Genomic DNA, 14,643 nt, shown 5'->3' on the forward strand with positions numbered 1-14,643 from the left:
CAAGAGGCTTTCCCGAGATCTGTGTGAGCCATCGCCAATGCCAGGAGACCTTCTTCAATGCGGTCTACCAATACAAGTGGTCTGTTTTTCGAAGATGGTGCAGGAGTAAAGGGTTTCCCTCGTCCACGACCTCTGTACCACAAATAGCTGACTTCCTTTTATCTGAGGCATAAGAATAAACTGGCAGTCTCGGCGATTGGAGGCTATAGAAGTATGTTATCGGCAGTTTTAGACACAGAGGCCTGAGCATGCGACTAACAAGGATCTTCACGATCTTTTAAGATCTTGAGACTATCAAAATTCCTCAACTCAGGACACCTTCTTGGAATCTGGATGTTGTCACAAAGTTTCTTATGTCTAGTAATTTTGAACCTCTGTCTTCGGCTTCCCTCAAAAAGCGTGTGAGAAGCTGTCTTCCTAACAGCTCTGGCAGAAGCTTCAGGATCAGTGAGTCAGGCTATTAACAAGCCCGTATTGGCTTTAGGGTCCTAATGTATGCTCCTAAATCCTTTGTTCTTAGCCAAGAACGGGGAAATCCTTCAAACCCTTGGCCCAAATCTTTTTTGAAATCAAAGAGGTTTGCAAATCACTGGGCAAGTCAAAGAGTCTTGTGTCCTGTCAGGGCTCTTAAGTTCTACTTAGCCAAGACCAAGAATATTAGAGCTCATGGACAATCTGTGGTGTTGAAGAGACCTGATCTTCCCATGTCCAAAATGCTTAGCATTCTTTTTAAGTGTTATTCGGGAGGCTCATTCCTCCTGCTTAGAAGGTGACATGAGACTTCTGAAATAAAAGCTCATGAAGTTAGAGCTACTCCAGCGACCGATGGCTTTCCAAAGAATATGTCTCTGGTGATATTCTTGTATTTGCTACCTTCTGGAGAAGTAATTCAGTGTTAAGCTTAGCATTATGCGAGGATGTGAAGGCGGCGTTTGAGAACTACTCTTCGCTGGGACCATCGTTTCCATAGACACTATGTTGGAGAAGTAGGCAATACTCATCTATCCTTTGGGGTTAGATGTGTTTATTACTAATCTTGTTATTTATCTATTTCTGGTTGTTGGGTATGCATTGGTGGACATCCCAATTTCACTAAGCCTATGCTAGGTTCTTTTACAGCAGATAGGGCGGTCAGGTGTAGTCGTTGCTCCTTCTCCTCTCTATGAGTAACATAGATCTAGTCCTGTTGTCACGTCCACTTGGAGGTGGTCATCTGGATCTCTCAGCTTTATAGGTCCCTACCTTGCTGGAACTCTGGATTAACAGAAGCAGGCTTGGGTGACAGATAACCTCGAAGTCAGCTATGCTAACAGGTAAGGAACCAAGGCGTCATTCGCCTACATTTTATTTTGTTTCTAAATCCTATTCTGTCTCTTCCACCTCCTACGGTGGGATTCAGCTATATATATATCTGGCAGTGAGTAAGTGTCATGAACAAAATGATATTTTAATGATAAAATAAGGTTTGTTCATACTTACCTAACGAATATATATACTGATAACCCTCCGCCTCCCCTCTTGAGACAGTGGCACTAGAAAATCTGAATAGAAAATGGGAATGGTTCCGATTCCCGCCTCCCAGCCAGCGGGAATGATATAACTCACACAGCCACACACTGCGTGTGCATGATTTTGAAATTCATCGGTTTCGGAGAAATACAGCTATATATCTATCACCAGGTAAGTGAGACAAACCTTATTTTATCATTAAAATATCATATTTTTTTTTTATTGTATAGTAACAGTCCCATGTTCTGTGATATATTACACATATGTTGCAGCCATTTTGGATACTGTGCCTCCTTAGCAGGTATTTCTGTTCAGAGTGACCATGTCTTTGACAAAAGAAACAAATGGTAATTTGGTATTTGCCTCTTACATTATATTCCCCCACTCTAGCTTCTATCTTTCACAACTGGATCACATTTCAATATGCAGTGACTAGTACTCCTAGCAGTTGGTTTATTGAAAATGTTTTAAATCTTCCTTTCAGTATTTTCAACATTCTGGAAATATTAATTTCAGGAAATTAGGTTGCTTATGGATCCTCCTTTGACTCCTCTCTTGATACCTGTCATAATTTTGGATGAAATCATCTTGGCGCTTTTTATAGTTATGTCACAAATCTTACCAAACTTGCAGCATCATCTCCCCTCTATTCCGTCTTTCTTTAAACTCATTATCAGCAAATTCAGCATTCAGAAGATTTTTCTTAGCCCTTTTCTTCCTCATGTTGATTGTGTCATCATATGAAGAATTTGAGAGAACAGTGTGGAATACCGTTCCTGTATGAAATGTCAGGTTTTTAGCTTTAAGAGAAAGACAGATGTTTATGTACAAAGTTGTAAGTTAATGCTACTGTGTCTAGTTATTTTGATGATAAAGCCAGAAATTAAACTCATATTTTCTGTTTTCTTTTGAGTATATTTGATCTTTTCCAGTAATGATTTGGAACAATGACTAATGCAGGAGATATGAACCAAGCCATGATGCCATCAGATTGTAGCTTCTCAGAAACTGACCTTAATGACAACATCACAGCAGCAGAAGAATCCATAGATTCAGTACTTAAGCAGGCTGAATGGGTCCATAAAAAGTGTGATGAAAAGGTACAGTAGTATTGATTATGTATGAAAACCTTGCATGTTTTTATAGTTTCACTATTTTAAATGGTGAAAAGTTAAAACCATGATTTTTAATGACATCAAAGTATCATGTTTGGATGTGAATGTTTTCTGACATAAAACAAATTTCAGTTATTTCATATCTGTCTCTGAATATGCTTGTTTTAATTGTAGTAATTTGCTTTGGGATGAAGTATTATCTCCAGTGTTTGAAATTTAGACTTTAATTTGCAGAGAGCTGAATGGACAACAAAACTCTCACGTGCTGAGTCAGAGGTTCGCCAAGCTGTTCGTGATCAATTCAGTCAAGCTTTTTCATATCTGGAACTTTGGGAAGACCAGTTTCAAACGGTAATAAATATAAGGATGTAAAAGGCAAATTATATCAAGACTTAGGTAACAAGAATAATTTATCAATAATGTAATACTGAATTTTCCAAGTATAATGCATTAATACATGGTTACAGACTACATACCAAATGCCAGGCTCCCTTTTTCCTCTCTCAGAAACTGATTAACAAAATCACATGTGTGTTGTCTAGTGTTTTACCATGGGACCTTAGAACTCCTTTTCTCCAGCAAACTATTGATAAATTACAATTGTTATGCATCACAATACCAAATGTTATTGACTCTATATATAACAGCACAAATTATATGTTAAATGTAATTTACCTATCGCTTTAAAAGCTAATTCCAGCTCGCTATGGATACTTGGCAAAAATAAAATATCTGGTAGGAATATTTAAAATTCACCTTCTGTACTTTAAAGAGATTTTGCAATAGGAAGTGCATCACATGCAACAAAAATAAACTACTGCAACATCCACATGCTACACATTGCATACCACCTATGACTTCTCATATTTTGTGGTGTTTAGTCTTGTATGTCTGTTGTAGATTATCTGCCATTGCATGTAAGAGAAGTTCATGATGAGCTCATGCTATTGCAAACAACAGATGATTTGAATAGAGACAGCAGTAGTATGGAGACTTGTGACATTGCTGACAAGAGATGGCGCTGTGGGTAACTTTTGTAGCATGTATACAGCTATTGGAAAAATGGGAAAACCAAGTAAAATATTAGAATATCTTTATATAATTTTTTTTTTAATGTACCAGATTTACTCTTTAGTATTAAAATATACTGTCAGAGGCAGTCAGGCTTTTGAATAAAATTCCACTAAAAGAAAAAGAAATTTTGTTAAGCAGCACAATTTTTTACGCCAGTTAATTTTGCTAGGAATTCTTCTGTTTATATCTGAGGTAAACTGATTTGGTGTGCAGTTTGTATAAAGCATTTATATCATGGAAAAGGTAGCTTTTTAACATTGTGCATCAAAATGAATTTTTAGCTCAAGAGGCAAGTTATTTTTCGTCTTTTCATTTTGTTTTGAATATCAGGAATTATGTGAAGCCTTCAGTAAGAGACGAGTGCTGATGGAGGAAAAATTGAATGATATTAATTCTCTTCAAACTTATCTTCACAGAACCATGTTTACTACCATGGTAAGTGCAGTCATGGGACTGTATGCTTTAATTTTAGGTTTAGAATTTAGTGATGAGTGTATGTTGAGAGCAGGTATGATTTTTAATTTTTGTACTTTAAAGGGTACCATAGTGTTGTGTTGCAAGCTCTTTGAACTAGTGAGTATCTAGTAGCTAGGCTGTGCAAACTACCAGATGATCTTCAGTGTAAAAGAATTTTTTGTAAAAGACTAGGTTTGTTTTCATGATCAAATAGTGTAGGTATGTTCATGCAGCAGCATTTAGGAGGGTAAGCATTGTGATAAGAGTAAAATAAATTTTAGACAAAAACTACCCCATCTGAACCAGAGAAATTATTCGCATATTATTGTTAGCAAAGTTCTATTTTGTAAGCCAGGGGTACCAAACTCTATTAAAACTTAATTGAATTAACTTTATTATGTTAAGGGGGTTGTTATTATTGTTGTTACTGAAATGCAAGTAGTTTTATTTCAATCATATTTAGAGCTTTTGATCCATTATTGATCCATTTATTTTGTATTTTCAAGATTACATTGAACATCTTTCTGAACCTCATAGAATGGCTAATGCTTTACTCAATACTTCATTCATCCATCCTCCCTTTTTTTATATTCAAACATGAATTGTGCCCTTTTCTTTAGGGACGAATCAAAGCTGCAGTGGAAAGTAAGGACCTGCCCTTCCAGGAAGCCAACACACTGCTAGATATCGCAGGAAAAATTATGGCGGTGAGTGAAATTAGATCTTTTTTCTTATGACCTGCCAGTTTGGTTGTTTTGCTTTTCATTATCTGGTAAAAGTCTACTAAATAATTTGAAATTAGGTGCTCATTTTCTTGGGAATTGCAGAGTACTTTGGGAAAACTGAAAAGCTTGACTAAGTTATGGTACTGAACCACAATATGACCTAAAGTGGAAACAGTGCAGGTATAGCAAAAAATATGAGATAGAAGTTGCCATCCATTAAGGATCAGCACTGGAAGCAGCTATAAAGGAGTGCTGGAAGGAAAGCCCTGGGAGCTCATTTGTGTAAATGACCAGCTGGTAAACTAGAGAACCTGAGGAAGAGACCTAAGAAATGTTTAAAAGCCGGAAGTTTGGAATGGAGACCTGAAAAGCAAATGTAAGCCAAACTAGACCTATGATAGAGTAAAAACAAAAAAATTCCATATGCCCTAGTAGCTATGTGGGTGCAATAGAGGGTTTAAGGGATGGTTGCAATACTGAGTATATATATAGTCTTGGGAAATGCTTAGGACTATTTAATGCTAATGAAGTAGTGGACTTTCGATGCCTGAAGTAGAAAAGAAGAGCTAATTATGAAATTAAAGGGAAAACCATGTTGTTGTAGAAGGCAAGGTCTAGTGAAGATAGAATAATTGTGTTACCTTTGCTACACTGGATTCGGAAACTGGCACAACATTAAAAAGGCTAGAAAAGAGAGTATTAAACCAGTAATGTACAAGTATTTAAAAAAATGGAGTTCTTGAAAAAGTGACATAAATGGTGAGATTTATGTTTGATTGCATTTTGATGACCATGTTATCAGTGGGGAGTTGCTGATAGATGTGACCAGAGGTTAAGAAGTAACTTAAGGTTGTTTGGAAGTAGATATGGAAGTAGCAGGATAAAACCAGTAGGAATGCCCAGAAAGTTGTAGGGAAAAGGATTCAGGGAAGATTGGATTCACCCCACCCCACCCACCAAGGTAAAGTAAATCTGGAATGAACGTTAGGTGATGATGATAATTTTGCTCTTAACATGAGGTCATCACAGAAGGTGGTGAGAAACCCCCTTCATCTCCATCTCCACCATTGACTACCTTGTTGCAAGTGTCAATGACTGATTCCAGCTCGTGCTGAAAGATACTCCTATTTTAAGGCTCTGGTTTCTGTACTCATGATAAATACAAATTACTTTTTGAATGTTATTTTTATTATTGCAGACCCATCACTTATATAATTTAATCCTTCCTCCCAGCACTACCATTTTATTGTTTCCAGATTTATGAAAAAGTGAGGCAGGTGATTGATGGGTACTTTAGGTTCCCAGTGAAATGTAAGTAAAGGGTTACTTCTCTTTCATGCAAGAGATAAAAGACTGCAGTGTCTGGATAGTCAAGAGACCACAAATGTGGGTTTTCTTTGAGGAATGGGTTTGTTTTGAAAGTGCTAAAATGGGTCATCCATATTTACATGAGTCAAATCAGAATGTAGGTACTTTTTATATTTTTTTCATCCGCCCTCATTATTTAACACTGAAATGCAAATTTCAGGAGATTAAAAGTGTCGAAGTTCTACCACAAATCACCTTCCACAAAGTTGAAGAGTTCTTTAATGATGAAAATCAGCAGAGATTTGGATATTTAGCAACACTGGATGTATTGCCACACCAAGTTGTTTTACTTTATCCTAACAACATTGTTTGTGGGCCAATAGTATTTGTTGTTCAGGTAAGGTTTTTCAGTGGTTGCATTTTTTGGCCTTCCCTCCAATTAACTATGTAATGATATTTTCAGATATCACTCTTAAACAGTCACATCTAGATTCAGTGATGTGCACATTCTCTCTAATAAATTTTATTAAGTTCTAATGTCTAACTAGAACCATCATAAAGTTCTGTCAATTACAACTCTTGTAAGCAACATTATGCAAAGGCCTGCATTTGAAATTAAACACTGTAATCCATTAGAAGTAGCTGCAGCAGATCCCATATATTTGGAACATCTAAATGCCTCCCTTCAATTTTTTTTAATCAGAAGCAACCCTGAAAGTGTCACTCATAATGATTAAATCTTTTGCTTATAGTAGTAAGTAATAAAAAAAAGGCAAATTACAAAGTCAGATTTTTCCATTTACTGCATGTACTGAATAATGAGTATCACTCTTTAGAATACTTGAAATTTACATAAAGGCATAAAGGGCAAATAATAGATGCAAAGCTGCTGCTCTTATTAGTGGTGGTCACACATCAAGCTCCAGTCACTTTTTTCTTTTAAACTGGAAATCTTTTCGTTCAGTATCTTTCTTTTTTATAAGTAATTTTTCACAGCTACAGGCAATCCCCGGGTTACGTCGTTGTGAACTCATGGCGCTTGCCCCTTGGCGCCGTTAACTCCAATTTTTCAGTGCTGTAAGTGGATTTACTGCATCGTTACCCAGACTAACAGTGCTTACGGCACCATTAACAGCGCTGTGAGTGCTATTTATTCCCATTATATTGTGATGCTTCGGGTTACAGCAATTTTGCCGCCAGGGACGGAACCCCTGCTGTAAACCGAGGACTGCCTGTAATGATTTTTGTGTTTGTCATTGTCAAAGATACTAATTTGTAAAACAAACTTCCAGGTTCCGCAGACAAGATTTATGACGACTCTAACCAAGTCAATAGAGAGTACAATTCAAGTAGGTGAGAGGGATCCTGAAAATCTGAGGGTGTATCAGCATAATAGCAACTTAGGTAAGTTTGCATTTGCAACATCGTTGAGAGTATCATGAGGTTTGTTACCTAATTATTTAATGGTAGAAAACTGATTACACATCTAAAGAATTTGAAACCTGCAGAAGGGCCCTGAAATTACCAGGGGATGGGCATGACAGAAGACCTATCTATACAGGAGTGTAAAAAGCGCAAGATGTTAGAGAGTGGAGAGAGAGAGAGAGAGGCATGCATGACTAACCCCTGATAAGTGTTACTGCATCCTTTATATCTGTGGAATGACTTCTTGGGTTGCCCTTTATTACACCTATTCTCTATTAGTATTAGGAGGAGGTATTACACTGTGCTTAGGCATCTTTAGCATTGTAAGATTTTCTGTCTTCCACTTTGTAACTGATTTTGTAGAATTTCATATGAGAAAGTATAGAGGATGTATATGATTTTTAAATTTACCAGATATTTATTGAAGTTGTATTAACCCTTAAGCATAACGACTGAATGTCGTAAGTCGACTAAAACTTAATCTGTCGGTGGCCAGTGGGCGTACCATACGCCGACTACAAAAAATTTCAACCTTTGGTCAACCTTGACTCAACCGAAATGGTCGAAAAACGCAATTGTAGCTAAAACTCTTACATTCTAGTAATATTCAATCATTTTACCTTAATTTTGCAACAAATTGGAAGTCTCAGCACAATATTTCAATTTATGGTGAAATTTTGAAAAAAACTTTCCTTCGTCCCTCGGTAACTTGGCGAACATCTCAGAAATTCTTTCGTCACTTTGTTGTAATGTTTGCACCGTTTATATTAGTCGTTACATAAAGTTTTATATGTAAAAACAATGCAATTTCTATAGAATACAACAAAAAATAACTCATGGTTTAACTTTTATCAGTTTTGAAATATTTTCATATAAATCACGATGAATAGAAAAATTCGACCTTTAGTCAACTTTTAACTCGACCGAAATGGTAGAAAACTGCAATTGTAAGCTAAAACACTTACATTCTAAGTAATATTCAATCAGTTACCTTCATTTTGCAACAAATGGGAAGTCTCTAACACAATATTTCGATTTATGGTGAATTTTAAAAAAAAATTTTTTTACATCCGTGTTAAATTCATGCATCATTTGTGATAATATTTTCTCTGTGTTGCTTTGATTGTTTTTACAATTTATTTATATGCAAAATCATCGCAATTTGGTGTACAATACAAAGAAAAAAAATAACTCGTTAGCTTTAACCATTTTGCTCATAAGCGAATTTGTATACAATTATATATGAAATTTTTTTTTGCTGTCATATATTTCCAATATTTATATATGACAATGATATTTTTCATTTCTGATAGGTTGCATACTAAATTTCAGGCAATGACAAAAAAATGAGCCAAAAATAAACTCTTAATCTTAAAAACTAAAAGCGTGTTGTGATTGTTTGAAAAAACTTTTTTCAGCTGGCGCTAACTCGAGCCTTGTGACATCTGGTGACACTTCTGTGAATAGAGGCTTGGCGTTTAAGGGTTAACTAATGGTAGTGAGACACCATTGTCTCAATGACCATTTTGTGATTGGACCTTGAATCTGTGAAAATGACTAGTAAAGCTATTTATCCAGATTTGAATAATTGAAAAATTAGCATAATTAATGTCCCTAGGACACAGGCTATTAAAGCTGCATGAACAGATACTGAGCTTTGTTATCTGAGTTATGCAGAAATATTAAGGGGTAAGATACTCTCAGTGACACAGTCCATTACTTGAAGAGAATGTACGCTGCAGCTACTAACCCTCCTCCCACTTCACCCTCCATTTATGGAACCGCGTAGAGGATAGTACCAGCAGTGCACCTCACATGGTGCACTGTAGGCATTACTAAAGGTTGTTTGCAGCATCCCTTCAGCCCCTAGCTGCACCAACTTTGTAAACTTTTACTTTACATTCATTCTTTCTTCCTTTCTTCCATCTTGCTATCCAAACACACCAACTTTTTCTTTTCAGTCATAAGTACTGAATGGCTGAAAGTGTCCTAATGCTTGGCTTATTAGCCAGATTTTCATAAATCAAATTCATTAATGGGACTTTTGACGTCTGTCTTCGCCTCTGATGGGGGGTGATGAAGAGGATTTGACTTTTGACTTCATCTCTAGTGAAGTACCTTTTCTTTCTTTTATTGGATTCCTAAAGCTCTGACATTGCCAAGTTTTAAAATAATTTGATCCATTTGTGGAGAACAGTTGTTTCCACACAGTATAAATCGGCAGTTTCAGAGAAACTGTTTTTTGGTGACATATTATATTCTGTACACCACAGACACCCGGGTCCTTGACCCATTGCCATCCTTTGGGGGACTTAGGGGATAGCAGTTGAGAAGCAGTGTTCCAGTGGTTTGAAAACATTAAACTTCAAGACCCTAGAAACCTTGCACTTCAGCTGCTGACTGAAGAAATTATTGTCAGGCCATGCTTTTCATTTTAGTACCAATTTCATCTTTCTTTTCCTCTGTCTAAACAGGCTACAATAAAGACTAGAATTATTTGGATCATAAAAAATTCTGTTTTTGGAACTTTGATGGAGGATAGAGATGAATAGCAGGGATCATCACCTTTACTGTTAAATTTTCTCTCAGGGCTGGCCCAGTCTCAGCAGACTGATGACCCCTAATGCAAACCCCGTACACATAACCTTAATTGTAACGGTCATCAGCATCACAAGTGACTGAGCATGTATTGGATTATTGCCTTCCAAAAGTGGGAGTTGCCTGATGATCAGACAATTTGTGCTTCCGATTAACTTTGGACATATCCAGATTTTGATGTGTGGGGTTAATGTAGCGTTACTCTTCAGTAGCTTAGTAGCTCTTGAACTGAACACACATCCCCTGTAGGGGGTAGTGTCGTCAGTGCACCTCTCATGGTGGACTGTAGGCATTACAGTACTTATGTTCTTTGCAGCATCCCTTCGGCCTCTAGCTGCAACCCCTTTCTTTCCTTTTATTTTACCTCTGTTTATATTCTCTTGACTCCATCCTTCTTTCCATCCTTTCCTACCAATTGTTTCACGGTGCAACTACAAGGTTTTCATCCTGTTACACCTTTCAAACCTTTCTACTCTCAATTTCCCTTTCAGCACTGAATGATGTCATAGGTCCTGGTGCTTGGTCTTTGGTCTAAATATTTTAGTCCATTTCGTTCTGAACAAATATTTTGCAGGCTATAGACTCTATAAAACAAAATGACCTCTAATGATAGAGAATTTGGAGTGATTTTATTGAATTATTTAAAGAACAGCCATGACTTTGGAAAGTGGAATCCAAAGATTTAAATAACGAAGGAAAGAGGAATTACATCTACATAATTCTGCTTGAAAATTTAAAGGAGAAGGGTGAGTCAGGAACTAGTGATTTGGTTGTAAAAAGAGCAATAACTTCATGCATCTAGACCCAAAGGAACATTGCAAAGCCACACTACAAGCATCAGTCCTGTATGGGGTCTGCCTAAGTAACATCCAGATCTTTTCAGCTTTCTCTTTCCTTCTTTCTGCAATCAGACATCCAGTATTTGATTTATGTTTAAGTATATCCTGTCTGAATGCTTCAATAAGTTGTTCTCTTGCTTGAAATTTATGTCAGTTTTAAATTTCACTTGAATTTAGTTCTTGTGTTATCAGTGATGTAGAATGTCAAGCATGATTAGAAAATACTTTATTTATGATATAATATTCTCAACTTTAACCCTTTTTCTTTTGACCCTTATAAACAATTATGCCTGTGGGAAGTGGCAGTGACTCAAGCAGTAGGCATAAAAGAAACAGCTCTGTCAGTTTTCAAGGTAGAATGCTTAATTTTGTTTCATTTTGCAGCTTAGTGATTGCTCTTTACAATAGCATAAAAAGGGATTTTGACAGAGGAAAAATCTATTTCTGAGAAGGTCGTGTCCCAGTGAAATTCCATTACAGCACGAATTTCTAGGTATAACCTTGCTAGATATACCAGAGAAAAAGAGCTTTCAGGAAAGCTGGGGTTACTACCCCCAGTCAGCGTCTTCTAGGAAGGCGTCGGTATAAGAAGGTGAGTGAATTACCACTACCGAAAACCTACTCGAAAGATCTCTCCTTATCAAAATCCCCCGGAACAGCGGTGAGCCGTTACAGCCCACACCAAACACCCGCCAGGACAGCAACACCAGCGCCACCTACCTCATTTCCATGCTAGCACTAACCCCAGACTTGGCATGTGCAAGAGGAGGGAAAGTACTAGGTAATTCAGGGAGAGGTCACGGGTGACAGGACCTTCCTCAGAAATATAGATTTTCCTCTGTCAAAATCCCTTTTCTGAGTCCAGTCCCGTGTCAGCCGGTGAAATCGTGATAGAGAATCATGCCAAGGCTGCAACTACTAGGAAAAAGAAATGGAGGATAATCTGAAGAAAAGGCAAAAGTTTTACCAGAATAATTTTAATTAAGCAATCTCTTCCGTGTAGAAAGAACACTAAGACTAGGCATATTAAATCTAAGGCACATCAAAGAACTTAATACTATGAAACATGGGCAGGTTCGGCACGACGGAGAAAAAGCCCAAAAACTTAAAATTACTTAAAGCAAAGTGAAACATGAAAAGCGCACAAAATAAGTGCAAATATAACCTTAATACTAATACACGTAAACTTAGGCTAAACACGTAAGAGACAAAATCAATCAACATTAATATATACATTCATCTGGGGTACATGGAACCAAATAAAAACTGTCCAGTACCCCACAAGAGAAACAATCATGGCATTTCAGATTACAGCTTTTCCATCAACAGGTACAAGAAACAACAATATGAGGAGCTAGGCAGTGAGGTATAATCAACCAGGAGAATAAGCAGAAAAGTAAATGAGGCAGGCGGGGGGAAAGGAAAGGACAAGGATATGATTAATTAAGGTGGGGAGATGACACTTCCCACAGCTATGGTAGAAAATTTCAGGGCTTCGAGCGTTTTTAAATAGTGGCGTTTAAACACTAGAGGTGATTTCCAACCCGTAAATTTAGATAACTCCGAAAAGTCCATATTATGAAAGTAATTAATGGAAGTGGCAACTGCTCGAATATCATGAACCTTGGGATTGAATCTGGGTTGGCCTGTTTAATGAAATATAAAATTTGTTGTCTTATAGCATTTAGTGAAAGAGTACCACCTTTCTCCCTGAAAAAGAGGACCCGACTTACTCTGTGGAGTTCTTAAAAGGTAAGATTTAAGTGTATAAACTGGACATAAAGACTGGTCTTGAGGAAAGGCACCACCTTCCAAGAGACCACCTGTCCTGTGGGTCTTCGTTTCTTAGCTAAAAATCTAGGGTCAGGGAAAGGAGGACCTCTCCAGATGGGGAGGAAGTTCACATAATTATCACCTCTAGTGAGAGCCGGTAGCTCTGAGATTCTAGCACCTGAAGCCAAGCTAATCAAGAATAAAGTCTTCCTTAACAGATCCTGATAAGAGCAATGAAAGTTATCCATCTCTGATGCTAAGCAAGGACGTCATTGAGAAACCACGTAACAGACTGTGGGCGTGATACTGGTCTCTCACGCAGCGCATGCTCTGGGGATAGATGAAAAGGGAATCTGTAGGAGTCGATTTTAAAGCCGAAGAAAAACTTTCTTTAATGCTGACTTGATTGTGGTAATAGTGGCCGGAGCTAGGCCTTTCTCAAACAATGATCTAAAGAAGAAACTCCTAAATTAGCTGTCATGATTTGGCTTCAGATGCTTTTAGGAAGGAGGCTAATTTTTTTTGACTGCTGAATCATATTGTCTAATAGTAGAATCTCTTTTATCTGATTCTAAAAACAGAGTGTTGACAGGGTCAATGTTAGCTCCTTTTGAGCTGGTGAATTTTATAAAGTCCATAAAACTAGGGCATTCTGAATTCTTGAGGAAGCTGACACAGTCTTGGTTTGTACTGTCTGAGTCAGAATGGGCTTGGGATCCACCAGACTCCGTAATCCCAGTTCCTGAGAAGAAGAGGGAACCAATTGCTCTTCGGCCAATAGGGGCTACTAGGGCTAATTGACCTTTGAATGTCCTGAGTTTGTGTAAAACTTTCAGCAGTAAGTTTATTGGGGGAAAAGATAAATCTTCTCCCAATTGTTTCAATCTACTGTCATTGCGTCTATGGCGAACGCCTGAGGTCAGGTTGGGAGCCACATAACGGGAGTTTGAAGTTGCTCTCCGTTGCGAACAGATCCACTTGAGGCCCGGAACCGGCGGCAAATCCATTTGAAAGATTCCACGTCCAGGGACCACTCCGTCTCAACGGGCGTTCCTGGACAGGGAATCCGCCACCGCGTTCGTACCCCGCTAGGTGGGTGGCTGACAGGTGCCAGCCGTGCTTGTTCGCCAGGAGAAGATAGCAACCATTACTTGGTTTTACTCGGCCTGATTTGGAGCGCGCCCTGTTGATGCAATGAACTACCACTGCGCTGTCAATACCAGCCTGATATGAATCCGGTTGGGGCGGATTTTCTTCAAGTTAGAAATGCGCATAGCTTCCAGGGTGTTTATATGGAACTGCTGAAACATTGTGGACCACGTTCCTTGTACTTTTGTTTTGGTGAATATCCCCCAGCCGTAGGGCGTCTGTGTGAACTACTAGTGCCGGAGGGGGAATTGAAGCGGAACTGTATTGGACAAGCCTTTGACCGAGGCCCACGGTCGCAACCTTGTCTTTAAGATTTGAGGATAGAGGAGACCTTGTCTCTGAGCTTGACATTGGCTCGACTCCGCCACACTCTGTTTATGTCTTTTAACCGCTTTAATAGCAGGTTTGTCACTGAGGCAAACTGAAGAGACCAAGGACCCTTTCTTGGGACCGGCGGGATGCTGATGGATTTTGAGGAATCTCCTGGTGAGAGATGCTATCTCTTTCCTCTTGGGAGGCGGAAGGGACAGCGTGTGAGATGACAGATCCCATTGGAGACCCAACCACTGAAACCGGGACTCGAGTCAGGCGGGACTTCTCTCTGTTCAGTTGGAAACCTAAGCGACTCCAGAAACTGATGACTATGGACGTGGCTTTCTGACACTCCGGAAC

The 14,643-nt window shown here is 38.3% G+C and overlaps 1 protein-coding gene across 5 annotated transcripts in view; it reads left to right on the plus strand.

The window, feature by feature from the left end:
* The window catches only part of LOC136828060 (uncharacterized), a 58,593-nt gene that overhangs the window by 7,492 nt on the left and 36,458 nt on the right, over window positions 1–14,643 (plus strand). For all 5 annotated transcript variants that reach the window (XM_067085765.1, XM_067085768.1, XM_067085763.1 and 2 more), the window contains exons 2-7: window positions 2,442–2,609; window positions 2,859–2,975; window positions 4,029–4,133; window positions 4,775–4,861; window positions 6,408–6,584; window positions 7,480–7,591. In XM_067085765.1, the coding sequence (XP_066941866.1) occupies window positions 2,457–2,609; window positions 2,859–2,975; window positions 4,029–4,133; window positions 4,775–4,861; window positions 6,408–6,584; window positions 7,480–7,591 (751 nt within the window). In that variant the 5' untranslated portion in view covers window positions 2,442–2,456. The remainder of the gene's footprint in view (window positions 1–2,441; window positions 2,610–2,858; window positions 2,976–4,028; window positions 4,134–4,774; window positions 4,862–6,407; window positions 6,585–7,479; window positions 7,592–14,643) is intronic.

This window comes from Macrobrachium rosenbergii, chromosome 42 (genome assembly GCF_040412425.1).
Source record: "Macrobrachium rosenbergii isolate ZJJX-2024 chromosome 42, ASM4041242v1, whole genome shotgun sequence".
NCBI classification, from domain to species: Eukaryota; Metazoa; Arthropoda; class Malacostraca; order Decapoda; family Palaemonidae; genus Macrobrachium; species Macrobrachium rosenbergii.